Raw genomic sequence first — 27,970 nt, forward strand, 5'->3', positions numbered from 1 at the left:
GCATATCTGGCTTGATGTGTCGTCAGTGGCTCACCCCCAATCTAATGGTCAGGCTGAGAGAGCCAATCAAGAGATCCTGAGAAGCATCAAGCCCCGGCTTCTGGTTCCTTTGCAGAGGACGCCGGGTTGTTGGGTGGAGGAGTTACCTTCCGTGTTATGGAGCATTAATACCACCCCCAATAGGTCTACGGGTTACACGCCTTTCTTCATGGTTTACGGAGCAGAGGCAGTTCTCCCTAGTGACATCCGGCACGACTCGCCTCGCGTGGCGGCTTATATTGAAGCGGACAATGAAAAAGCACGTCAAGAAGCACTGGACCTGTTAGATGAGAAGCGGGACATAGCAGCGGCTCGTTCGGCGATTTACCAGCAAGATCTGCGTCGTTACCACAGCCACCAGGTTAAAACCAGAACTTTTCAAGAAGGGGATCGGGTGCTCCGGCTTATCCAGGATCAGACTAATATGCACAAGTTATCCCCACCTTGGGAAGGACCCTTTGTGGTTAGCAAGAATCTGAACAACGGGTCATACTACCCTATCGATGTTCGAGAGCACAAAGACTCACGTAAATCGAAGGAGGAGACCCACCGGCCGTGGAATATTGCTCATCTCCGGCCTTACTACACCTGAGCCACAGGCTCCTCTTATGTACATATTTTTGACAATGTATATATTATGATCAATATAATAAACCGGCATCCCTGCTAAAGCGAGGCCTCTGTCGTTTTTTCTTAAAAGTTTTTGGTTACATGGGGGCTTCCGGCTTATGCATGAAGTTATGATTACCCTTTGAAACCGGCTGATAAGCCAATTGGAAAAAAACTTGGGGGTTTACCACTCAGGTTAAAACGGACCAAAGAGAGTCTGTTAAACACAGCTCAAACATAGGTACCCCTTGGGCACAGCTCACAACATCATTTGGGGGCTTTGGTCGTATCCGAACCATAGTTTATACCCTCTTGATTGGCATAAGGCCACCAGGATAATCACTTGGGGGCTTGGTCGTATCCGAACCATAGCTTATACCCTCTTGATTGGCATAAGGCCACCAGGATAATCACTTGGGGGTTGGGTCGTATCCGAACCATAGCGTATACCCTCTTGATTGGCATAAGGCCACTATGATGATCACTTGGGGGCTTTGGTCGTATCCCTACCAAAGCTTATACCCTCTTGACCGGTGTAAGGCCAACAGGATGATCACTTGGGGGCTCTGGTCGTATCCGGACCATAGCTTAAACCCTCTTGATCGGCACAATGCCACAATTATGACTACTTAGGGGTTCTAGTCATATCCGAACTATAGCTTAAACCCTATTGATTTTTTAGGTTTATTTAATGCGGCTTATCATGCTTTATAATTATAATGCACCGGTGTTTATTAAACCGGCCTGGCTTTGACTATAAATCGCCAGTATGACATAAAATAATATCCGGTGTTTTTTAACCCGGTCCAGTTTTTGTTCATAAACCGGCAACATCTAATAATTATCAGGGTTCAAGTTGTGGGTTATAACCCTTACTACACTAGTTTGGTAAACCAACGGTATGATCCAATATCACAGGTACGATATATTTCATATTTGATTATTCTTACATCTAGCCTTGGTTATAAACTATGTTAGTTTCCATGGTTGTGTATTGGGCGTTATGACCCGTCCAGCGGTAAACCGCTAGGACACTTTAAAACTGTTGTATGCAGGAACAGATTCAATAAACGGGTAATCTCATGAGCATAGGCAACATATCTCATTATGGCGGATTAACAGTGTCAAGCAAAATAAATATGCACGATGGCATAGCAGATCAAGAGTTTCAACTAGCCTATTACAAGGCGTTTTGGTGCCCAAAAGTATAATTGTTCTCAAGCAAGTCTTACAGAATGCAGAAGCTAAACCGGACCCCGGCCTATGAATCTTCGCCGGGCTGACTTGAAGGTTGTGGATCATCCTGCACCGGTTCATCTTCCTCCTCTCTGCCCAGTGGCTGGAAATCAATGGTTGCCCAATCGATCCCAGTTAGGGCTTTGAATACAGCCTCATCACTTATAAGTGTGGAGGGGTCAACATCAGGGGCATAGGTATGCTTACGGATTGGAGGAATAAGAGTTGGAGCGTCATAAGTTGGCGGATTAACTCTCTTGTTGTCGGCATCATAAATCGACTGGTAATGTGAAAGATCGGTCTCTTCAGCCAATTTGCTAGCCAATGGGCGCATTTCCTTCGTCAAGGCTCGGAGGTCATCATTATCAAAGTCTGACCCATCCTCCTTGATGCTCGGATAGCCGTTTCCAACATCAGTCGGATCAAGATCAGGTATCCACGCTTTAGCCCGGGTTAGTGCGGTCAGAGCACCTGCCCTTGCAGCTGATCTCTTCAGCTCTTCAAACCGGGCAGGCATCATCGACAACCTCTCTAATGTTTCCTTGATCAAAGTTGGGGGTGGCTTGTTATGAGAAGCTGTGCAGATGATCCGTTGTGCGCCGGTGTATAATTGCTCTATAAGCGTATAGGCAGCCTTCAGTTTCATCCGCATATCCGAGCCAAGATGAGCAATGCGAGATCCTGCATCATCACAAACGGCGGTAAACCGGCAGTTTATGGAGAATACAGTTTAAAGATTATGACGAAGTTATTTACCAAAAAGGCAGCAGTCATGGCATTTATTTGCCGTTTTAAGCCAGTCAGCTCCTCTGTCCGGATTAAGGGCCGCTTCAGCGTCCTCAGCCCTCTTCAGCAGAGTGGCTTTCTCTGTGTCCCAGCCGGCCCGCTCGCTCTTGAAGCTCTCCTTTAGTTTTTCCATGGCTGCTAAAGCGCCGGTCAGTTCCTCTTTGGCCTTGGAAGTTTCTGCTTGTTGAGATTTGATATTCTTGTGAAGGTCGGCGATTTGGGATTCTTTTTTGCTAAGCTCAGCCTGCAAGAGAAATACAATTCATGAGTTAGCAGTACATATTTGAAGTCCCAAGCACATAACAAGTTATACACTTGGCACTTGGGTGCTAATGCCTATTGCTTCTTATCAAAAAAATTACAAGTCCCAAGCTCAATACAAATATTATTCTTGGCACTTGGGGGCTAATGCATGTTTGCTCAAGTTATGAACTATGGATTTTCCTCTGTCAATCAGCTTGGTGGTCAATCGGTTTACAAAGGTGTCTAACAAGAATTTTGAGCCTTATAGGATAACAGTCCCGGTTCATCTTGAAAAGATAAACCGGCCCTTGGGAGCTACACAGGAAAAAATTGAAGTTATTATTCTACAAGTTCCGGTTCATATTGACATGATAAACCGGCCCTTGGGGGTTACAGGAGTTGATCTATCTGGTTTTTTGGAAATTTACAACACATTCTATGTCCGATAAATTTGGCGGCTAAGGGAAAGAATATTTATGCAGAGTTAACAGCAGTTACCTCATATCGCTCCTTCATCATGTTCACTAAACCGGCTTCATAATCACGGCTTGTGTACAAACGGTTTAAAAACCCAGAATGAATATCTTGGGCGCTGAGGTGAGCATAGCTTTCCAAGTCCGCTTTCCACTTGCCCTTGTCAATGGCAGAGATTTCTTCCTTGGCACTGTGTTTGGACAGAGCAACGGGGTTGCCAGGGGATGTGAAACCAAAGCCAGTAACTACAACGTCGTCAGTTTTATCATCAGCAGCTTTAGCTGGGCTTGGCGGGTTATCACCATGGCCCGTCGGATCAATTTCCATCTGCTCAACAAAGGTGTCATGATCCTGCGGTGGCGGATCATCAAGAGTAGCTTCATCATTTGGGTTAGAAGGTTCTGGGGTCTTCTCCGGTTCAAATGGATTGGGGTCAACAACTGGATTATTCACTTTAGCCTTTTTACTGGCCCTGGCTTTGGCCCTGAAAATAACAAGTGTGTATCAGGTTAGTATAAAAATCAAGTATATGATATGAAGGGTCAGTTAAATATGCTCACCCAGGAACTATTTTAAGAGTTGGAATTTGCGTCCCTGTTGATTCGCCAGAGGAAGAATGGGAAGTTCCCTGATAATTTGAATCAGACGGATTAAGAGGATATCGGAAATAACCTGCCTTAGGATAATATGTGTCAGAAGTATAAAAGACCTCTGGGCGGCGTTTACGAACCGGTATGTTCGGTAAACCGGAGGAAGTTACCACCTGGCCGCTATGCCAGGTTGTGCGGCGAGCTTCGTGTTGCTGTTTCTTCAAAAGAAAGTTTGGATCCAAGTGAGCTAGAGGGTGAGAAAATCTTACTTTCCGGTTTGCTTGACGGGTTTTCTGTGTTGGCAAAGGATCTGAGCCGGAGGAAAGAATAATTACATCTACTTCACCAGCATGGCTAGCCTCAGCGCCACCTTGATAAGGATCATTGTCAATGAGATGTATGAAAAAGGAGCCAAGTGAATCAAGTTCTACCTCTGACTCATGATTATCATCATCGTCATCAACGTTTAAATCGGTGGACTCGGCGGTTTTCTTCTTGGCAGGCTTTTTGGTGACCTTGCTCTTGGGGCGAGGTGTCTTGGCCGATTTATCTTGTGGTTTCATCTTCCAGAATGGATCATCACCCTGTTAAAGATTGACAAAAGTTATCAGGGAGTATTAAAAGAATGGATTAAAACGGGAGTTAGGCGATTCTTACAGCTGGCGGTTTATTTGAAACACGGAAAGGACTAAGCCCTGTTTTACTACAGTCGGCCACCGGTTCATCCAGCATCTTCTTGACAGCCTCAGTAATTTCAACATTAGTCAGCTGAATATCAGTGTGCCGTTGAGGATCTTTTACATTCCATGTGTACTCACACATTAAACCGGAACGACGACTTAAAGGTAAAATGCTCCAAGACACCCAGCAGCGGACGAAGTCAATGCCTGTTCAACCGTTGGCCACAAAGGCTCTGAGCTTTGAAAGGTGTGGTGCATATTTGGCCCATTCCTTTGCAGTCAGCCTTTGGGGGAGTGGATGTGTACCAGCAAGTCGGTGAGCATGGTAACCTGGCAGAGGGTTTTCGCCAGCTGGAGATGTATCTTGGCAATAAAACCACGTTTGATTCCAGTCTTTGGGGTGGCTGTGATGCTTGGCGTGAGGGAAGCTGACGTCTTTGCTTTTCTGAATTGACACCCCGCCAAGTTCAGTATTGGGACCATCAGTAAACTCAGTACGACGGTTTAAGTAGAAGAAATCTCTGAACAGTTCGACTGTGGACTCTTCTTGTAAGTAAGCTTCACAAAAGACTTGGAAGTTGCAAATATTGGACACAGAGTTAGGTCCAATATCTTGAGCGTGGAGTTGGAAGACATGAAGCACATCACGGAAATTTTTTGATCCGGGAGGTTTAAACCCGCGGCTTAGATGATCAACAAACACCACCACTTCACCATCCTTGGGCTCAGGAGGATTTTCTGGACCGGGGGCTCTCCAATGAATGTCATCCTTTTTTGATAAAGCGCCAGTTGCAACACATCCATTCAGTTCTTCTTCTGTAACCCGAGATGGAACCCAGTTGCAGGCATAAAAAGTCTTGGCCATTTATTACAACCTAAAGGAAGGTTTGTGCGGTTTAAGGTTCATGATTGACAAGCATAAAGCGTCGCAGGTTAAGAGGCAGAAAGTGTTAAAGCATGCATAATTGTTAAACCGGAGGTTGACGTTGTCAGAATTACAAAGATGAGCAATTGGCGGTTTAAGAGGGGACTAATGGTACCTGGCGGGTTATTATTTTCTAAAGCTAAACCGCCTATGCAGATATTGAGCATATAGATCTAAAGTTGGAAAATGGTTAAGTGCTGAAAAATAGGTTTCACATATTCATATTGCAAATCTGGATCTACTGCGTATCAGAAAATGAAAAAAAATTCAGGTCTAAAATTCTGGTACTTGAACAGTTGAAGGATCCAGATTGGTTTTTTCTACTTAAAGGAGATACTTTGATGATGAAGGAGGGATTATGGCTATGGACGCACGGGATAAATGTCAGGTTTGAATCAAATGCCCGTGCTGCAGTGAAGAACTGATGACGAACACCGATGAATGCTGAAACCCTAATGACAGATCTATGGCGGAAGAAAGGGACGCTTACTGATGCTGATGGAACAACTGAGAGGCGCCGCGATTTTCTGGTGCGTTCAGGGTAATGCAGCGGCCGGAGTTGAGGTCGAAGACGAGGCTTGACGGCGGTGGCTGAGCTCGAGTGCTAGGTTGACGCAAGAAAGAAGACGAAGCGAAGAGGCACGGGGGGGGGAAGTGAAAGAGACCCTCAGCCCTATTTATAAGGCGAATGGATAAAAGGCAAGCGCGGGAATCGAGGAGGTTAAAAACGGATCTGTAGGCGTGCGGACGCCTCGATCTTCGGAGATTCATTAAAGAAAAGGAGATGCATTAAAAGATTTTTGTAAAGTTAATGGCAGATGACGTCACGGCGGATTATCATGATCTTGGAAGATGACGTCACGGCGAGTTACAAGGTTTTTGTGAAGATGTTGAAGAAGGAATTTTTCCAAGTGTTGAAAATTGACATGAACAAGTTCAAATCAACCCGGGGCCTAATGTTGGGGATATAACTATTGAGTATAAACCGCCCAGGAGGGGCCGGGTTATGCTCATAGTGATTTACTCATATTGAAGCCCACGAAGACAAGGAGTATGGCGCTTTACGGAGGAGATTTAACAAGAAGGCCCAAAGCCCAAAGGAGGATTAGGGCCCGTAGATGTAAACCGCCATATGATGTATGACGTGTGTTGTAAGATAGGAAAGAGTAGAAACCGAGCCGGACATGTTTATGAGCCGGCCGGGATTCTGTAAACCGCCGGGCGTCAACCTATGTATATAAAGGGACGACCCGGCGACGGTTTAGGGACAAGAAACAACAGATCAAGAGCCAGGCTTAGCGTATTCGCTCCCTGGTCATCGAAACCCTAGCAATACCACCTCAAACTGGATTAGGCCTTTACCTTCACCGCAAGGGGCCGAACCAGTATAAACTCCTCGTGTCCTTTGTCCTGTTAACCCCTTTAAGCTAACTTCGTTGCGATGGCTCCACGATTAAGTCCTCACACTAGGACATCTGCCGTGACAATTCCACGACATCAGGCGTCGCCAGCTTTCCGCAGGCTTCGCAAAGGACCTAGGCCACAGGGAGCCATGTCGAGCATTCCGGAAGGGGAAGCGCCACAAAACTCAGTAGCACGTCAAGTGTTTCCTGAAGCCACCCCTACTGTGAATGTCTCTGAGTCTGAAGCCAAAGCTGCTAAAGACATCCCGGCTGCATCAGCCGATGACAATCAAGAACCAAGACAAGAAGGAGAAAGAGTTGCCACACCCCCTGTCACTCAAGAAGTCGTTCTCGAGGAGAACGTGACTATGCCTGACCCTCCTGCTACTGAAACGGAGGTTGAAAACATTGAGGCTGCCACAAACAACACTACTGACGCTAATGACGTTGTCATGGCTGAAGACAATGTGGCGCCTGAAGCTAATGTTGTGCCTGAAGCTAATGTGCAACCTGAAGCCACAGTCCATGCTGAAGTCACTGTTCCACCCCCAAGGCCTCACACTATTGAGCAGGCATATGACCGCGGCCAACTTGTCACTGTCTGATGGCCTGTTTTGGTTCCTCCCACAGCTCCCGGACCACAATATGATTACCATGTGGAGCAAAGGCCTCAGGTCCAGAAGCCAAAGCCCAGGCTGCCAAGGTTTACAGGTGCTGCAACATCGCCGGGATCGTTCAGTGTGAATAGCTTTAGGGCACACAACACATTCTTTGACAGTGCCAAGAACCCATACTCGAAGCCAAAGATCTCTTCTGATCGCTTCTGGAGCTAACAGCAGCGCAGTTATTACTCACTGTCTTATACAATCAAGAGCGAATCTTTCCTCACATGCGTCTAGATTGTGAAGCCATTGTTGGTCTGCCCTGTCTTGAAGAAGCTCTGGACTGCTTTAGAGATGCTGGCCTTCTGCAATTCGTCACTGACAAGGAGCACTGGAATGAAGAGCTTCTGCTGCAGTTCTATGCAACTCTTCACATTCGTGGCTACAACAGGGACCCGAAGACTTGGATCCTTGAGTGGATGACAGGTGATGTGCATCATGAAGCCAAAGCTCAAGATATCATTGAGCTTACTTCCCTGCCCACTCCAGGTGAGCTCTATGAACCTGGTTGTCAGCTACACAGGAATGCGTTGGAGAGTATATTTCAGAAGCCTGAGCCAAATATGAGTCAGATGCTCAGCATGATGAAGCCATTGCCACAAGATGCAGAATATCCCAAGGAATTCTTTGTCAAGGACCTTGAGTACCTACCCTGCACAATTTATCATATTCTGAGGCGTTCTCTATGGCCAGTCAAGGGATATTCTCCTGAAGCCAAACTTGAAGGCACCATGAAGACTTTGGTGTTCTATATTCTCAATGGCATCAGCTTCAATACCCAGGACTTCTTCATCAGGCAACTTGCTGCATCAGGAATTGATCTATTCGGCTTAAAGTTTTATGCTCCATGGGTGATGCGACTGATCAAAATCCATTCATCAGTTGACTATCAGCCCTCAGCGCGCAACCATCTTATATTTATGCCTGAGGTTGATCTGTCACTTGAAGTCATCTACCCAGAGCCTGACAAAGAACCTCTATATCTTCACAATGTTGATCGTCAAAGCTTCACGCAACCACTTGAAGGGATTCATGTTCCGAATGCTGCTACTCCTGCTTACCCTCTGGCTGGCAATATGCGTGAGCCACATCATGCCAACACTGAAGCCACTGCCAGTACAATCGCTCCAAGGCCTCGGAAGCGTTCTCGCATTCTCAATGACCGAGAGCTTCTCGTTGCCTTACATCAGAAGCAGGACAAGCACCATGAATGGCTCAAACGTCAGATGCAGAGTATCTTGGTGGATGTCAATCACATCCGAAACATGGCCACCAAGAACTCCTTCGTAGCCCATGAAGCCTGTCGGCGGTCTTGGAAGTGTCTCACTCTGCTATGCCCTGAAGAAGATCTTCGCGAAGATGGCTTCGATGAGGGTTTCAAATTTGACTCCAGACCTCCCCGCAATGCAAGCTGGCGCCGCACTCCATCAATAGAAGATTCTGAGTATTCATCTTCGGCTGCAACTGTTGTTGCAAGAGTCGTCGATGAAGAAGACGACGCCACTTCACCAACTATGGCTTCACTGCATCTCGACACTGCACCAGGCCCTTCTGCACCACCGAACTCCAACATCGACCCTGCACCTTCTTCTACTCCTGATGGGAACGAGTAGATGCTCTATGTCTTCAAACCTTTTTGGTCCTTACTGATAAAAGGGGGAGAAGCATATGAGTTGATAGTATTCAAGCGGGTCCATATGGGTGGTTGCTATATTTTTGCCAAGTGGTTACAACTCTTGTTTTTGATACATTTGGTTCTTTGGGTTGTAACACTTAAACTTGATGGTCGTCTGCTACTTTGTCTGCTATACTGTGATGCAATGATAAATTCCGCATGAAGTCATTCCGCAGACGTCCATTTTTCATTATGCATGTCATTATCTTCATCATATATTTATATGCATGATGAATTGTCTTCATGAGTTGAAGAGGATCTCCACAAAGTAAAACCTGCCATGTCCATTTGCATTCAAAAGCAAACTACCTATATGCACATCTTCAGGGGGAGCCTTTTGCTACTTATGAAGACAATGCCTTAATCCTTAAATCTTCACATACTTTTATCCCCATTGAAAACTCAACCAGTTTGTCATCAATCACCAAAAAGGGGGAGATTATAAGTGCATCTAGTGCCACCCCTAGTTGGTTTTGGAGTATTGACGACAAACTTGGTTGAGGGACTAATGTGTTTGTGAGAATTGCAGGATAACACAGGTAGTAGTCCCACGTTGATTCGGTTTACCAACCAGAGATGATCCCTAAAAATGTGTGAAGACATTGAAGACAATGGTGGTCCGTGAAGATATTCACAACGAAGATTATGACTTGAGAAGACATTCACGTGAAGACTATGGAGTGCGAAGACATAGTTGTTTCGTAGTTTCCTTTTCTTCTTTGTTGAGTCATAGGAACCACCGTACTGTTAAGTGAGGTCTAAGTGAACAAGTCAGAGTGACTAAAGTGATGCTCAACCAAATCCTATGTCTTCGAGCGAAGACAATGAGAGCAAATCTTATCCAGAGCTGGATGAGTCAGCTTTACTTGTAGCCCAAGTCAAGTTGCCGCGTGTGTTTGAAATCTGACCGTTAGACACGTGTCAGTTTCTTAGTGACCCAGGGTCATTTTGGACAAATCAGGTCGGGTTGCCTCCTAGCTATAAATAGCCCACCCCCTACACCATAAATTGTAGGATGCTCAGAGTTAGTGCACGGCTTTTGTCGTTTGAGAGCAACCCACCTCCGAAGCATTTGAGAGAGAGATCCTTGCGAGGACAAAGCCCATAACACCCAGAGCCAAAGAGTGTTAGGCATCACTGAAGTCTTTCTGTCCGCGTGACCTGAAGACTTATTACACTTGAGGACTGTGAATCCTCCAGTCGGTTAGGCGTCGCGTTCTGAGCATCCAAGAGTCATTGTGGATTGCCAGTGAACGAAGTCTGTGAAGGTTTGGAAGTCTACCTTGAAGACTTACCAGAGTGATTGGGCGAGGACTAAGTGTTCTTAGCTCAAGGGGAATAAGGTGAAGACGCGGTCTTCTGAGTTCAATCTCAGCCTCCCTAACCAGACGTACAGTTGTCACAGCAACTGAAACTGGTCCAACAAATCCTTGTCCTCACCAAGCAACTGGTTCTATCCTTTACCTCTCTTTACTTACAATACGCCTTCGTGAAGTCATTGCTTACTTGCTTGATATGATTGGCTTCACTGTGTGAAGACTGTTGTTGTTTGGTTTCATACTATCTTCCATCCTGATTCATACTACCTAGCTGTTAATAGTCTTCGTGCTTTCACTTCATTATTTGCTTGACTATGGCTTGTCTAGTGTAGTCTACCTTCCGCTGCATATCAATAGGTTCATTTCTAGTGTTTGTCTTCAAAGCCCCCGTGTTTTGAAGACTTTCATAAAAATCGCCTATTCACCCCCCCCCCTCCCCTCTAGTCAATAACTAGCACTTTCACTTTGAATCGCTCGTAACCCAATATTCATACCACAATTACATCATTTGATTAAGTATATGTTAGATAACATTCAACATAAAAAATTCATTTGTTATCTTTTACCTACTCGAGAATGAGCAAGAATTAGAACGACTTGCCCACGCCCTCGGTGGGCCTCTTGCATGGCTCGCCAAGCGTCAGTGATCCTTTTTCCGTGAGCATGCGCCAAAGATCCCACCACGTACGCACTTAAGCCTACCGCCTGTACGCTCGCCCGATCGGTCCAACCGACCAAATCGTGACATGTCTCGCCTACTGCTGCGACGCGGAGACACACCTCTCGTAGATCCATCAATATGTGTGTATAGCATTTTCTGCTATTTTTTTATCTCGTCGAGAACAGTGCAGCCAATGACAATGTCATTTCGGACTCGATCCTTCCTCTAGACCAACAAGCGCGTCCTCAAAAAACTTGTTCTGTTACCACCTGTTAGAATTTTTTTTAACCAGGCTAAACCCCTTTCCATTGCAAATGAACGAAAATACAACAGTTCCAGTGTTCACGGGAGTGAAAGAGGTAGAGCGAGTTCAAGCACTGCCAGGAAATCCACTGCATTCGCCCGCCGTTAAAACAAATGCTATGGGACGAAAACCTTTTTTTTTTGGGAAACCTGACAAACAATCACGCGAGGCACGACATCAGAATTTGTTACCGAGATTCACCAAATATCAGTTAATCTCAGGGCATAACCATGGACACTCCTCCCTATTGATAGCGTTATAATACGGCACGCCGACCAGCCCGGGGCCGACACATGCCATCGGCTCCCCGCACTTGCGTCAATCAACACGCCCGTGCGTGACGCAGTCTCCTCCTCTTTTCCCTGCGCCACAACGAAGACGGATGATCGCCGGCTCTGATTGATGATCATCATGTAGCACGCGAAATAAAGTTGTAAACAAATGCTTCGACAGAGATTTCTTAACTAGTCTTGCCGCGGCTACAAATTCACGCCTTATACAACAGACACGCGCAAAAACTCCAAGATGAAAAATACAAGCAATGCTCGCCTGCAGCCAGGCATCGGGGTTGGTTATGTGCGCCGTTGTTTCATCTCCATTTCCTCACAGTTTGGGTCCCAAACCGGCGTTCACTTTCAGGCCAATAGTACTTGTACTACTAGCTAGACAGCCAGAGTGGGCCGCTGGTCTCATGGAGCGCGTGCCGGCCCCGGCGTGGCGTGGGCGCATCGCGGTGTGTCGGGAGTCGGGACTTGTCCATTGCCTTGCCTTCCTCTTTGGTAAAACTCGGCGACTGTCGGTGGAGCATTTTCTTGCAGTTCTCTAGATCAGACCCCGCGACCGCGTGAACGATCGATGAGATGAGTTCTGTAGGAGGAGCAGTGGTTTTCTCTTTTGAGACTGCCTAGAAATGGCGACCACTAAGAGCATGAAGACGAAAGAGCTTAGTTGGAGTACGTACTCCTACCTCTTTATTGCTACCTGCTGGAACCGACTACCGAGCACTGCAAGCGGTGGAGCTCACCGCTACGTTCTTGAGCTCTTTGCAGTGGCAACCAACGACGGGTGAACCACACACAGGGGTTTCTTCTGTGTTTAACCAACGCCCACCGTAACACGTGCTCAAAACCACTACTCCCAAGGATCGGTATCCTTCAAAACAAGCAACGAGTTTACGCTGCAAGTGGTGTGGCTGTACTCCTCGGATCTGCAGTAAGCCTGGCTGCACAAAGCCAACGACCGACGACAACATCATTCACAACACTCTAGCTGCAGCAAGCGAGTGATCATCCTTACACCAACCGGAGACAGTAACACGGGAGGAAAGGAAGAAACCGACCGAGCCCTTTCTTAAGCCTCTCTTTTTTGACAGGTCCTTTGGCCTCCCGGGCACGAGATGAAGGGGCCAAATGATTTTCCCCGCCTTTACCAAAAAAGTTCCGCCCGAGCACTTGGCCACCGACCACTCACATCGCAACAAACCACACACTAACCTAACCGTTCAGGGCCCATCAACGCTTTAAACCAAAGTGGAAAGGGAAACGCCGGATCAGATTCCTGAAATCTGGAGCCACGGGCTTGAGATTTGCGCCACAAAACGACGCCCGGTTATCTGCTCTCAGCGAATTAAGAAATGCACTTGACACAATCTAGGTTCCCACCCCTTAGCACGTGACATACACCACCGAAAACATGCACACAAAAATACCCCCTCGATTATTTTTTGGCGGTGTTATAGTAGTACGTATTACTATAGATAGAGTACATCTGTTACAGATTTCGATCCTAACAGAAAACGAATGGAATCAAATAAGATATTCCCCCAACAGGCAAAAAAACAACAGCTGTACACAACCCGTCCCTGCATCTGGCGAGATCTCATCTCGTCTCAGCAAAACCTCGACACATCCGTCACCACCATGCGGGCCTATATGTCAGTGCCGAAAGGGCCACTCCAACCAGCGACATAAAATTGTCCACCTGGGCCCGCGCCGGGCCCATCCCACCCTGTGAGGCCACCAGGTACGGCGTGTCCGTCCGCCACTGCCCCTACACCGAGTCACCGACACCGACCCCGACCCCAACGACGGCGACGCCGCAACCGAGCCGGGTCATGGGCAGTGATCCGGACTCGGACGATTGACTTGTCACTCCAGCGACGTGGGCCGCGCATTGTCAAGCCACGGCGGCGAGGAGGTCGTCACGGGCGCCGCGGCGGCGGAGCAGGTCGTAGGGCGCCCAGAGCGCGTCCAGCGGGCAGGGGCGGCCCGCGTCGAGCCGCAGCCACGGCTTCCCCTTGCCGCTCCAGTGCAGCAGGCTCACCGGCCCCGGGTGCAGCTCCCGGCACTGCCCCGCCACGTTGTCCCCGCCGAGGCCGTGCTGGTTCCACCTGTGCTGCACGGCCTTCACGTCGCCGGCGAACACGAGGAGGAACGGCGGGAGTGAGCCCAGCTCGTATATCCTGGCCTCCTGCTTCTGCACGTCCATCCAGTACTCGAGCTTGGCCGTGTACCCGCCGGCCCGCCACCGGTCGAGGTCGATGACCATGACCCCGGTGTTGAAGTAGCAGGGCGCGCGCGTGCGGTTGGCGAAGACGGAGGAGTAGGCTGGGTGGCGCCAGAAGGCGTCGGTGAAGTAGAGGGTGAAGTTGGCATTGCAGTACTCGGGCGCGGCGAGGGCGGCGTGGGGGCCGAGGTCGGTGGCCCAGAGGCGCGCGACGTCGTCGACGACGAGGAGGTCCGAGTCGAGGTAGAGGACGCGGGGGACGGAGCGGGGGAGGATGTCGGCGAGGTAGATGCGGGCGTAGTTGAGGGGCTGGTCGAGGGCGCGGCGCACGGAGGAGGAGATCTTGCCGCGGACGAGGCGGGCGTCGAAGCGGTGGACGGTGGCGGGGAGCGTGGGGAAGGCGGCGGCGAGCGCGGCGCGGAGCCTGGCGAGGCGACGCGCGGGGGACGCCGAGGAGGCGACGAAGTGGAAGGCGATGGACTCCGGGCACGCGGCGTGGCGGAGCACGGAGAGGACGCCCGCGAGGGACCCGCGCAGGTAGGTGCCGTCGAGGGTCATCGCGATGTGGATCGTGGGGGCCCCCGCGCACCCCGCGCCGTTGCGGAACGCCGGCGCCTCCCTGAACTCGGGCAGCTCCGCCGCCGCCGCAACCGCGGCGGCGGCGGCGAAGAGCAGGAGCGCGGCGAGGAGGCGCATTGCGGGGCGGGGACGGACGGGAGTGTGCGCCGCTTTATTATTCCCCTCCCATCCGAGAGAGGGGGGGAGGATAAAGAATCGGGGAGGGGGGAATGGAATTTGGATGGGCACGGCACCGTCGGCACGGGTAGGGGGGAGATGGGGGGTGATGCAGAGTTAAGAGGCGGAGACGGCGGAGGGGAGGGTACAGGCTGGAAAGAGGGCGACGTGTGAGGTTTCCGCGTGGGTTTTCCGGGGCTTCTCGTTGGGATTTTTTGAGTTTTTCCGGACGTTAGGCTCTGGTGGTTACGATCTCGACGGGGAAGGAGGGGGAGGCAGACGAGACGGCCGTAGCCAGCCCGTAGGCGTAGCAGGCTGCTTCGGTTGCGTGATCTTTGCGTGCGCTCTTTTTTCGTGGTAGCCGTTAGCCGGTTAGGCCCAAAGCCCCAGCTGATTTGGTTCAGCCCGAAGCTTAGTAAGGCTCGCACAAGACCCCTACAAGGCTTTTTTCCCCTTTTTTAGGTTAATTGAGCACATGAGAGTTTTTTTTTCAACCGTGCTCTCACTCCTTTCCGTTAAAGCACAAGAGAGTTGTCCAATTAATTAGCAAAAACCAGGTGCAAACCTTACAACCTTGGCCCCAACAAGCCAGACTCTGCACAGACCCGAACAAGCCAAACTCGACACAAAGTGCAAGCTCCAGCCCTCAATTTTGCTCATCAGCGTCATCGCCATCATCATCAAGCACCCTCGACTCACCGATTCTTGCTCCACATCTTAGCACCACCGGCATGTAAAAAAACAATGTCATATCAAACCCAGATAGCCCAAACCAACACATCCTAAACATTGCCGCCCATCGACAACTCTGACTTCATCCACCACAAAGTATCAGAGAAACATTGTACCTTTACGCCACCCATCATGTGTCATAGTTGACACTTGTCATGCCCAGCAAACTGCAGCTACGACTTCACGCCAATATGTTGTCACCACCTCGCTCCTTCCTCCCCTCCCCTCGCCTCGCCGCCACCACACAAAGATGGTGGCGGGGTTGGGTGGCATGTTAGCCATTTTGTCTCGTCAAAGTTGTATCACACGTGGGAGATTCTTTTTGCCCCAAGGGCAAGTCCAACAGTTCGGAAATTTTAAATGTCTACGCAATAGTCGGAAAGAACGACAACAAAGGCTAAGTGGGGTTGGTCGCCAGAAATAGAGAAGGCATTTTTGTGGGCTCTTCGAGTATCACCTTTGTTGGTCTTATGGACCCAGAAATCCTTGAAACAATGGCATATGCCGAGAAGCACTAGCACTAGCATATGATATAATGGCAGCAAGGCCAAAATTGCTTGTGGCTGAAGGAGTGATCAAGGCTATTCATCAAGGATTTCAGACGCCGTGTGTGGCAAATGAGACCGACTTTAGGCCTTTGTCGTGGTTTTAGTTCAAACCACGCCACTTATTTTGAAACAGAGGAAGTTTCTTGAATAAAGAGGGATACTCGACTTTAAAAAAGCTGTTCCAAGGGTAAAAAAAGGTGTTCCAAAAATTGTAGCAACTTTTCCCTTTTGTTAGGGTTTTCCTTCTCTCGTTGACTTCACTATCGTTGAGAGTTGACCCCTCACTTTCTCGCGTCTCCCTCTACGGTTCTCACTTGGACTGACACCACATAAACACACCATTTGGAACGTAGGAATCAAAAACGTGGGAATAGAAAACCTGCAAGAAATGAGATATCATGTAACCTAAATTCTTACAGGAATCCAAGACACAAGAGTCCTAGACACATGGTGAGCCATTCCATGACTTGCTATTTGGGCACCATATAAGAAAAACGCAGGAATCCTAGACACATGAGAGAAAACATGAGGTTTTTTCCTCCAAAATTCCTTTGCATTGCCCTGTTCCATAGGAACCTTGGTGAGCCATTCCTTTGTTTCAAACGGCACCGTCGGAATATTTTTCTGTAGGAATTCGATTCTCCAAAATTCCTATTATCTTCCTCTGTTTCAACTTTCAAACGGGGTCTGAGAACGGAGACAAGACGGGACTGCAGCACATTACAACGCTACAACGAGTGAGAGATAGGGCTTCTGAACCACTTGGAACAAAGAGATATTCAGGGCGTTAGTAAAAAAGCCAATGCCAATATCTAGGCCCTGGACAGTGCCCCCACCTAGTCCAGATCAGCAACCGATTTGCGGTTTATCTTGACTCAGGGCCATTTGGACCTCGAGTGAACAATAATACAGTAGCAAGTTTAGTGATGGGTTTGCTCAATTTGCAACAAAGTGGAACATTAAAGGATTATTCTCTTTATTAGATTGGATCTCACGAGTACTGTGTGAATAAACAACACTCACCTCGATTCATATACCACCTGCAATGGGTAGGGCTTTGGTAATTGACCACATATGAGCCTAAGGGCTCGGTTTCAATACACAAACGTGTCTTCCTCAAAATCAAGATTAAATACTCCATACATACAAAGTACAGTACTGGACAAAATCCATATTCACCAAAATTTTATCCTAACACCAGAAAACTGAGCAAGGCCAGCAAGCATGCACAAATTAAAGGTGTATGCTACCAAAATCATGAAGGCAGCGAGGGGAGAGGCCGAAAGCGTGTCAACTGAGAGATTTACTAGACCAGTTAGGATATTTGCCTGCAAGAGAATGTAAATATCAGTTTCTTTACACTGGCCGCTTAAAGAGGTACATATATCTGCTAAATTTTGACGATTCGGTCCTATTAGTGGTACATTCCCATTTTGGAATCAGCAATAAGAATAACGAGACATGATCTTACCACAAGGAATGCCCCAAGCATATTTTGATTGAATGCTTCCTCAAGAACCAAATTCTTGTCGTGTGAAATGGACCCCGCTAGTGTGAGAATAGATATAACCTGTCATTATAATAGTAGCCATCATGAATAGTGAAGCCTGAATATTTTTTTAGCAATTTCGTAACTGGTAGCAATACAATTGTAAGTATTAGCAGGCTCAATTGTTGTTAGACCCTTCAGGCAACACCACAACAGGTATATTTAGTTGCAGCTGGAGCCAAAAGGCTTGGTGGCTACCTCTAGCTTTAGGTCATTTGCTGATTTTCATTTAGTGTTTGTTCCTTTTAATTACACAGATGGTTGTGCCCCGCATAATGCATTGGCTTAGTAAAACTCTTCTTCCAAATATATTCACATGGTAGTTCTGCATGATCTTAAAAAAAGAATGTAACTAAGTGGCATGCATTTGAAGATGAGAAGTGTGTGCATCTTGCCAGTTTTTCAGGCTCTAATATCAGATTCAGCATCGTTAAAATATTAAAACCAGTTGGTGAACTATATAAGTACAAAGGATAAAGCTAAACTTTCAAACCTCATTTTTCAGCTAGTGCACATTATTTTCAGCTATGTTGCTTTGGTGCATATTATTTTCAGTTGAAATTTGAATGTTATCCTCATTTAAGATAAACTATGCAAACTAACACTATCCTTGCCCTTTTAGGGCCCACAATTGGATAACTGAAGGTACTATCATTTAAAGCACTCCCTCCATCCCATAATATAAGATCTTATTACATCCAATTTATGAGCAAATTGAATGTAATAAGATCTTATATTATGGGACAGAGGGAGTACATATTATTCTTTTCTTCTGGATGTCTTAATCTGACAATGAATGCATGCTATAATAAGTTTATAAAAGCGAGGAAGGAAATAACAATACCTGAAAATTCTGGCCAAACACAAGCATAACATAGGCGAAGTTGCACTGCAAAATGAAATGCTTGAATCATTTTACTGGAGAAAAGATAAGTTGCTGGAGTTACTTTGACCCAATTTCGAGTGTAAAACTAGTTTGTAGTAACTGTAGCATTTCCTTTCACTAAAAAAACTTTAATTTGGGAAGGTAGTTTGCCCGCGTATCCGTTCATGTTGGAAGAATCGCATTGCATGAGTGGAAGGTTTACATTTCAGCAATGCAACAAATGTTCTTACTTCAGATTTACTTAGACCAAACCTAAATACTATGGAAATATATGTCATACTCTTACACTTAATCATCATGTTCAAACATAACATGTCCATTGAGATAATAAGAGCACAGTACTGTTTTCCACATACCATAAGTTGCTGCTACGTTGCATAGGTATCACAAAAATTCTTCAAATATGAGTTTGCATTTTTACCAAAGAACTAGCTATGGACAGGGGTGCGTGGAAGCTTACTATCCATGTGCCAGAGCCATGAGTTGGTCGCGAGATCTTATGGGTTTCACCTCTAGCCTACCCCAACTTGTTTGGGACTAAAGGCTTTGTTGTTGTATGAGATTGCATTTTTAGTACCAGTGTAAATAAAACCAAGCATGTAGTTAGTTAGTACCCTACCATTCGTCGAGAAACTCTTTCAACATAGCTGTCAAGAATGATCGCCAAAATCCTATGAACATGCCATCAGAGAAAATGTTAACCAAGGAATATTAGAACTCTTATTCATAGGTGTTCATGTTATCATTGTTTCCTACCAAAATGATGTTGCGAGAACCCATACTTTTACCACTTGACTGCTCCTAATCTTTCCTTTTGAACTAAGGTCATGAAACAAAAAGTAACCCAGAGATACACCAATCAGGTACATACCCCAGTATCCTGTGGAAGGAGTTCATTAGATCGCATAATGTGATGCATGGAAATCTATGATACTGAATATTCAGATATAAAAGTGACCTAATAAGTAACAGAACAGATAATCGCCATATTAAAGTTCAGCAAAACAAAAAAGAATGATAGAAAGAGAGCGAACTGCATGGAAATCTATGATACTGGATATTCAGATATAAAAGTGACCTAATAAGTAACAGAACAGATAATCGCCATATTAAAGTTCAGCAAAACAAAAAAGAATGATAGAAAGAGAGCAAACTATTCCTGGGGTGGAGTTGTGGGTACATGACTCCACCCAGCAGGGTTCAAATTTTAGTGCTCACATTTACACACACATGTGCTCAGTTTAGTGATACTTGTGGATTTATCCCGCTTTTTTTAGTGTGAATAGGACATATGCACGCGTGGGTGAATAAGTATTACACATGTTTGTTCACTAAGCTTTCTGTACAAATCTGGACCAGCAATGTTATTTTGTCAAACAAACAAAAACCAAGCTTGGAAGGCTCTACGCCTCTATGTTCCTCGGCATCTTATGCAAAGAAATGACAAACAAATCATGTGCACGTAGATATTTTTACCAAATATGCTATACACGCCTTCCTTATTCTGGCCAATGATATCAGCACTTCTCTCATCAGATGTGAGATACTCATTCAACCCAAAATTTAGCCATACCTGGTATCCTGTAAAAATAAATAAGAGCAATTTATCTACTGAAAAGGAGAATTGTAGCACCTCTAAGCCCTTCTAACCAAACTTAAAACTAGAACTGTTAGTACCTGCAAGAACAAGCATACCAACTATCCCGCAATATTTAGGATGAATCCTGATAATGGATGTAAGGATAGAAACTGCTGCAAGGGTGAAAAAGAAGTTCCAATGGACACCGTATTCTCCTACATGCACCTACAAGGTAACAAAAGGAACATAGCTCTTCAGAAAAGACAGCATTCTAATACAGAAAAAATTGAGTAAATAACCTTTGATTATGCATTGTAAACTTAAATCTAATCAGCTCCACTTTCACTACTACTACCTCCGTGCCCAAATATAAGACGTTTTGGTAGGCTAAACTAGCCTACCAAAACGTCTTATATTTTGGGATGGAGATAGTATAAAGGACTGCACATGCTATAGTAACTATTATACGTATTTAATTCTGCTTAATACAGGTTTCAGTATCTAGAAATGAAGGAAGTGAGAATACGAAAATAGCCGGAACCGGCTCCTCTACCGTGCCCACTGGGCACGGCAGGGTGCCGTGCCTTCTTACCCCGCAGCTTATGCATTGATATGGGCCAGAAAGGATAGACTCCTTGGTGAAAGTCTATCTAACCAGCCCAACTATTCACCGGATGCATCACGTTTAACTAAAAAAAACATGATGCATCACGTGCCTGCACATGTTACCTAATTAACTATTTCCCAAACCCAAAAAGAAACTATTTCCTTCATAAAAAGAGTAACTTACTATTTCTACTTTTATTTTTTAGAGAAAACTTCCGATCTATTCATATTTAATCATGGCAGTACAATGAACACCATAAATAATAAAAAATACATCCAAATGCGTAGACCACCTAGTGACGACTACAAGCACTGAAGCGAGCTGAAGGCGCGCCGCTGTCATCACCCCTCCCTCGCCGGAGCCGGGCAAAACTTGTTGTAGTAGACAGCCGAGAAGTCGTCGTGCTAAGACCCCACAGGACCAGTGCGGCAGAACAACAACCGCCGCCGATGAAGAGTAGCGTAGATTGGAAGGATCCAACCTGAAGACACATCAACGTAGATGAACTACAACCGGATCCGAGCAAATCCACCAAAGATAGATCCGCTGGAGACACATCTCCATATACTCACCAACGATGCTAGACACACGTCCTAACAAAACTTGAAGAAACATCTGAAACCAGAGCCCTCCCACCGGCAAGGGCCGGGATCCACCGCGCCGCCATGGCCCTAAGGCCACCGAAGACGAGACGGACTGGCGCCGGCGCCGGCGGGAGGCAGAGGAACCCTAATCTTTTCTTAGGCGAGGAGGCGGGCGTCCGATTGCGATTTGGCAAATACTATTATTGTCTCAAAAAACTAATTACCTATTATTAATATACATGAGCAACATTCTGAAATGAAAATGAACTCATATTTGAAAAATGGTTTTGCTTAATCTCAACCATATTTTACGCAGAGCATTTTTTGTTAAAATATATTTGTATTTTGCTTCGAGCGGGCAACAGTACCATTTCCTACATTTACATATTTTGAAAATTTAGCAAATATATTAATGTATTAGAAACTATAAATCCAGAAAAAGACAAAAAGTTGAGAAACAACATGCAGACAACAGTCGACTTATATACTTAACCAAATTTAAATCGACCGAAATTTAGACACATAAAAAACGCCATGAGAACATGCAGCCATGGACTAATGCTGTTAATTCTTTTTATAGAAGACTAATGTTGTTAATCAGTATTTTTTTTTTTTTGAGAATCATGTTGTTAATCAGTAATGCATCAAGCATCAGGTTTTTTTTTATCGAGGCATCAGGTGAGCCGCTGGGCTGTTGATATGGGCTTTTAGTAGTTTCCTGGGCTAGACCACTGCTTCGCTGGGGTCGTAAGAAGGCACAGCACCCTGCCGTGCCCAGCGGGCACGGTAGAGGAGTCGGTTCCAAAATGGACAGGGACAGGAAAACACAACAAAAAAGTTAGCAAGTCTGCAGAAATGGCATTATATGATAAATTCTGACGGATGCGTAATTTAAGTAATTGGCACAAAGAAGAAAAGTACCTGATAATCAACACCTGATGTAGAGATAAGACGAGCAAAGCCAAGAAATACTAGAGGACTTATGGACTTCAGTGCTGCCTTCCATCTCCTAAAAAACAGAAGGTGCACTATGAGATAGAATGCTTATGCTGTTGAATAGTGCCTATTGGCAGATCTAACGGTCAGAAACTACAGTTATCTTCCCAAAAGAAAATCAAAATTGAAACAATGATTTTGCCAAAGTAACTGTGCATTTTTGTGATGATACTGGACAGACACGGGATCATTTGTCAGTATGTTTTTTCATCTATATGAGAAATAATATTAAGTCAGAAAGCTACTTGGAGAACAACCTAACAAGAAGCGATTAACACAGAAATACCATCCACATGCAAATAGAAAAGATGCAAAAAGTTGCAGGACAGATCTTATTTGAAAGAAGAGATGGACCACTCACTTTATCTTGAATGCTACTAATGATTATAATTTTCTTCATTTATCAGTGAACTGACAAAGCTAAGATTTGCATGCAGAATTGTAATACTTTGTATCTTAATTTAAAAAGGACAAAAAAAAACTCAGCACACCATAACGTAAGTGGTGAAGTTGAAACTTCTAGGTTCCTACAGGCTCCTATGTCCAGTACAAACAGTCAACATAAATAAACATTAGTTCTTTAGAGTATCTACAAAAAACGACTTATGTAGTGAGAACATTTTGACATAAAGCCCGACGGACGACAGTATCTAACACTATGACTATTGACTAATAATTATTATCATAGAAAAAGTAGGATTAACTTTGCAGAACAGGAATCTAGTTTTTCACACTGAGTTTGCCTTTTAGTTTCAGTATTCACGTGAGTTACTTCCGATTTAACTAGATGAGAATCCTTAGCATCATGTTGGATCCAAATATATACTCCCTCCGTCCCAAAATAAGTGTCTCAACTTTAGTACAACTTTGCAAACTTGAGACACTTATTTTGGGACGGAGGGAGTATATTCATTAAGCCCTAAAAGATTTTCTTTAAGACAAATGAGATCATTTAAGCACTTACATTGAGGTTATGTTTCGTGCTTGTCTAGACACCAGTGCATTAGCCACTACAAAAGACCCTACTCCGAGATCCATCTGTTATGTTGGAAGACAGGTCAGATTTCTGATCTTTCAGAAATAATGGCAAACATGATCCAAATTACACGAAGGGTAGCACGGGTCGAGAACCTGACATTAACAACTATAATAAATAATAGATTGATGACGAAAAATGGAAGCAAGGCATATTTGTAAGCAAGAAACTTGTCTCAATTCCAGAAGAACAAAAAATAAGCAATGATGAACAGTAGTTGATGACCTAATCATACAGGGGAAAGACATAAAAACTGGACAACCAACAAAGATGACAACAGATGACTATTAAGTGCGGTGGACATCAGTAAATTGCATTCGACCGGCAGGCCAGCAACCTAGACCAGGGTAGTGATACTGCCGCAGGAGATTGTCGTGTGTTTAGCAAGGGCTTGCAGCAACAGGTAAAGAAGGTTTGAATTTTCCAGTAAAGTTAAGGATTGTGGGCTTCATGAAGTATGGTTTAGACATGATGAAGCACCAGATTTCGGGAGTTACAAGGTTGCAAGTCAATCTACGACGGCTGTTGTCAATTGGTATTGAGTTACATAATATAATCCAGCTCCACATCAGATAGAGTCAGGTTCACAGTGCTGAACATATACAAGCATGGCAATGACACCGGAGCAAGAAGCAGTTGTAGAGGTGTTGCAAGAAGCCGACACAGTCAAGCACAGCGGAGGAGGCAAGCACAAGAGGAGGAACGGCAGTGCATACAGGGGTAACAGCATCAAAGGTGCAACTAGAAGCAGCGGTAGCAGAGCAGATAGATGCGATGATGCTAGGAGACGCAGAAGGCATACAAATGGCGGCAGAGTACTCTGTAGTGACGTTGTTGAGCCCAGCTGGAAGAATCCAGGCCATGCATGTGTGGAGATTGACTCAAACAATCCGGTTCTATGTGTGTGCACAGAAACACGAAACAAGAGTTTGGTGTGTGCAATATTTGCAAGCTACAGTTCTGATCGTAAAACAGACTCCGAAAATATGCTGCAGGCATGAAGTCAGCGGCGGCAGCGGTGGCACTGCTGAGCGCAGTCGGTGGAGTTTCGTAGCGCAGGTTTGAAATGCATGAGATTGCATTGTGTTGATCCAATGTATGAGATTATGAGCATAGACCAGCCAAACAAAGATATACGTGAGCAGCGATTTGCATGGAACCCAGCAGATCAATTAGGGCATGAAGAGTCCGGGCCAGGAGATGAATAAGGAATGTTTAAACTGCAACAAAACCATGAGGATCACAGGGCCAGCTTTGTATTGATTACTAGCTCAACAGTTTCTTGGACTGGCACACCTCTGTGCCATGAGTTTACTTCCATGTGCACAGCAGGATGGGCAGCGATACAGTGCTCTGAAGGAGAAGCAGTGGCTGTGAAGCAGCAGGAGGCATTACCGGTAACACAACCCACACCAGCCCCTAATGTGCAGATACGTCTCTACTTGATGCACCAGAGGAGTCCACGACTGACAAATGGATTTAATTTAACCAATCTAATGAAGCCGTTAATCCTTTGCAATCCAAATAATATGCACAATTTGTAGCTGTTGCCATTTTTTGCCCAACTAGTTCATGATTTTGTGCAATTCTTAATGATGATGATTATAAAACTAGGCCATCATGGGGTCTACACAGTACACACCATGTAAACAACCTTTGGCTATTTGATTAGCCTTCATGACGAAAATAAGGTAGAAGAACTTGTAAAAACAAAAGATAAACTAAAGAAAATGCCTGGATGAATTAACTTACAATGCCACTACCATATGTTTCAGCCTTTGCATACCGTCTAGGAAAGATTTTGAAATCGACTGCCAATATGGACACGCATGTCACTAAAACCTACAAAGAGCACAATCACCATTAATACTGCAATAGTACTGCTCCATCTCTAGTGCTGGTGAAGGAGCAATAATGTGTTACTTATATAATCAATAAACTTGTGCATACCACTGACACTCGGTAAGAAGATATGTCTGCCCTAAGAGAAGGCAGATGTTGTTGAGCCTTGAGATGAGACTGAGACCTGAAAGTGCAGTGTCATATAACTCCAGATCACCATGGGTGGTGTTTCACGAAAAGAAATCAGAAGGGAATTAGAGCAGCAAAAACAAGGTAACAAAAATTGGAGTAATAACTAAATACCAAATACCTTTTAAACAAGATGTAGATAGATATCACAGCTACAAGAGAAATTGCACAAATATAAGTCCATTCAGCTAAGATCTGCAACAAACCAAAGGAATAACCACAGATTCACTTATGAGTTAAAAAATGTTAAAGCTCATCCAAAGATTGGTAGATGACAACTGAATAGTTCAGTACTTCAGTATAAGCTTGTGCTTTGCACGTTCCCTGATTTATGGCGTTTAACAATTTCATCATGTAAGCATATTAAAATGCAATGAAGAGGGTACTTGCCGTGAAAATCAGAAGTATAGGCAATACAACAGTGAGAAAATCTATAACCAACGCTGAAAAGTAATACACTCCATCTTTATGACCAGCAAGAGCATCATCATTTTTCTTCACTGAATCCCTCCTAATATTATCTATAATAAGATAAAAACAAGGAAGTAGAATCTCTGTCAGATCTACTCCATGAATGAAAATAAAGAAGTTCCTATTATTGATAACAATGACTAAATCAGGGTAAAAAAAACATGGAAAAACTGAGAAGGATGCCATGACATAGCTAGCATCAGATTGGACAGCATAGTTTAAAGTAGAGGACATGCTAGCTGCCCACGGTTCAAGTAAAATTTAACAATATAGATGCTGGGACATGAAAAAGATTGGGCTGGATAGTTGAATATCAGAAAATACCTTGTTTAAAAATATCAGAAAATACACATTTATGATCAGAACGCTAAATGTGCAAAATTGCAGCATACTGGCAACTGAATTCCACTTTCATAACACCTATCTCACTTGAACATTTGTTGCAAAACAAGATTCTACACTTACACGAAAAGGTATAAATGGTTATGAAAATTTACAGTATCTGTAACCAACTGACCTCTGCTGCTCCATTTCCTTAAAACCACCACTGCCTGCAAACCAAAGAAACAAATCAGACGACAACCCTGACGTGCATATATAGATACAGAAATATTGGAAATCTAAGGGAGAGAGACTGATCAGTCACCGGCACAATAGTGGAGAGCGCCGCGATCTCCAGAAGGGACGACCCCGTCAGGTTGCTCACGAATCTGTGTCATCAGGGGGGGGGGGGGGGGGGGGGGATGCCTAGAAGTTAGCAGATCAATACGGCTGAGAATAAAGTGGTGTCAAACGCAGGTAGGGTTTGAACTTTGCACTCACTGCTCCTTAAGAAGCTTGTTCGGGTTCAGGGGCTTGTCGAGGAGGCCCTCCATTGTTGGACTGCGAGAGGTGGTTCGGTTGCCGTGAGCCCCCCTGCGTGCAGGAGAGAGGTTGGTGGCCGCAGGTGGTGGCAGCGGCTAGCGGGCTGCAGGAGGACGGTTGGAAGCCAAGACTCTGCCTCTGATGGTGGTGACAGGCGGCTGACTGGCGGATCAAAGATTTTGAAACAGGGTGGTCCACCCTAAAAAAAATACGATAAATATGAGATGCCAATAGCACAATAGAAGTTGATCAATATGATCTTACAAACATATGAAAAATTCTCAAATAAGTCTTGATTTTGCATTAAAAAGCCTACATGCCTTGAAAAGTTCAAAGACTATGTGCATGTGTTCATTCTTCCACATTTGATAATTGATACATATATGTAATCATGTGATCCTAGTTGACATTCTGTTCTTCAATATGACAATGACATTTACTGATTCAAAAAATGAGAACAATGTATCAATTGTTTGACCCAAACTGAAACAATTCGGTAGTAAGTAGTACTAACATTTTTGAAAATTACAGCTCAAGATGCCACATGGATTCAGAAAATGGATCCATACTGAAACAATTCAGTAGTAAGTAGTAACATTCCTGGACAGAACTCATCACTAGTAATACATTACAATTTACAGAGGAGCACAGCAAGCCTCAATTCGTAACGAGAAGTACTGGCAGGTGGCAGCACGACGAGCAATGAGTATAATCAGTAAACAAAAATTGCGGAAGAGGCAGAAATCTCATCAAACGTACCTCAAATCGGCTGGGCGGCTGGCTACGTGCCTTCTGCAGCTGCACAACGCCGGGCGCCGGGCGCCGGACGTCGACTGCCGAGTGCGGTCTGGGCGGCTGCGGGCTGCCGGCTGGTCGCGGTAGCGCAGGGCAGGGGCGGGGCGGGGCGGGTAGAGTCGACGGCGAGGCACGGGACCAGGTGGCGAGATCGGCGGGAGCGCAGAGCAGTCGCGAGGGGAATCGGGGACGCAGCGGCTGTCCGGGAGAATATCAGGTGCTCGGGTAGCATCTGATGATAAGGTGCTCCCAATGCATCTCGGCCGTTGGATCATCAATCGAATGGACAACATTTGGTTAATGCGAATTTTGTAGAAAACCCCAAAACATTTTTGAATGACACTTGAATCCACATCCCGTGAATGTTGCCTGTTGGATCACGATCCAATGGCCGAGATGCTACCGGAGCACCTAAGATCCGGTGCTACCGGAGCACCTGAAATTTT

General features: G+C 45.4%; 2 protein-coding genes across 2 annotated transcripts; both read right to left on the reverse strand.

Moving 5' to 3' along the window:
- Positions 1-13,299: 13,299 nt before the first annotated feature.
- LOC109732102 (probable galacturonosyltransferase-like 3) lies at positions 13,300-14,944 on the reverse strand. Its single transcript, XM_020291299.4, has one exon. The coding sequence runs from the start codon at positions 14,805-14,807 to the stop codon at positions 13,782-13,784; it is 1,026 nt and encodes a 341-aa protein (XP_020146888.1). The 5' UTR covers positions 14,808-14,944; the 3' UTR covers positions 13,300-13,781.
- Positions 14,945-17,085: 2,141 nt separating this feature from the next.
- Positions 17,086-27,741, reverse strand: LOC109732101 (uncharacterized protein At4g17910). The gene is made up of 17 exons (XM_020291298.4): positions 27,489-27,741; positions 26,688-26,928; positions 26,512-26,575; positions 26,383-26,416; positions 25,785-25,915; positions 25,516-25,589; positions 25,314-25,389; positions 25,116-25,205; positions 23,292-23,365; positions 22,253-22,340; positions 20,239-20,365; positions 20,038-20,142; positions 19,318-19,441; positions 19,181-19,232; positions 18,520-18,564; positions 17,598-17,696; positions 17,086-17,454 (listed from the first exon to the last, which is right to left on the reverse strand). Exons 2-17 carry the CDS (start codon positions 26,738-26,740, stop codon positions 17,302-17,304), a joined length of 1,389 nt encoding a protein of 462 aa, XP_020146887.1. The 5' UTR covers positions 26,741-26,928; positions 27,489-27,741; the 3' UTR covers positions 17,086-17,301.
- Between the last annotated feature and the right edge of the window lie 229 nt (positions 27,742-27,970).

Source organism: Aegilops tauschii, chromosome 2, assembly GCF_002575655.3.
Source record: "Aegilops tauschii subsp. strangulata cultivar AL8/78 chromosome 2, Aet v6.0, whole genome shotgun sequence".
In the NCBI taxonomy this organism is placed as follows: Eukaryota; Viridiplantae; Streptophyta; class Magnoliopsida; order Poales; family Poaceae; genus Aegilops; species Aegilops tauschii.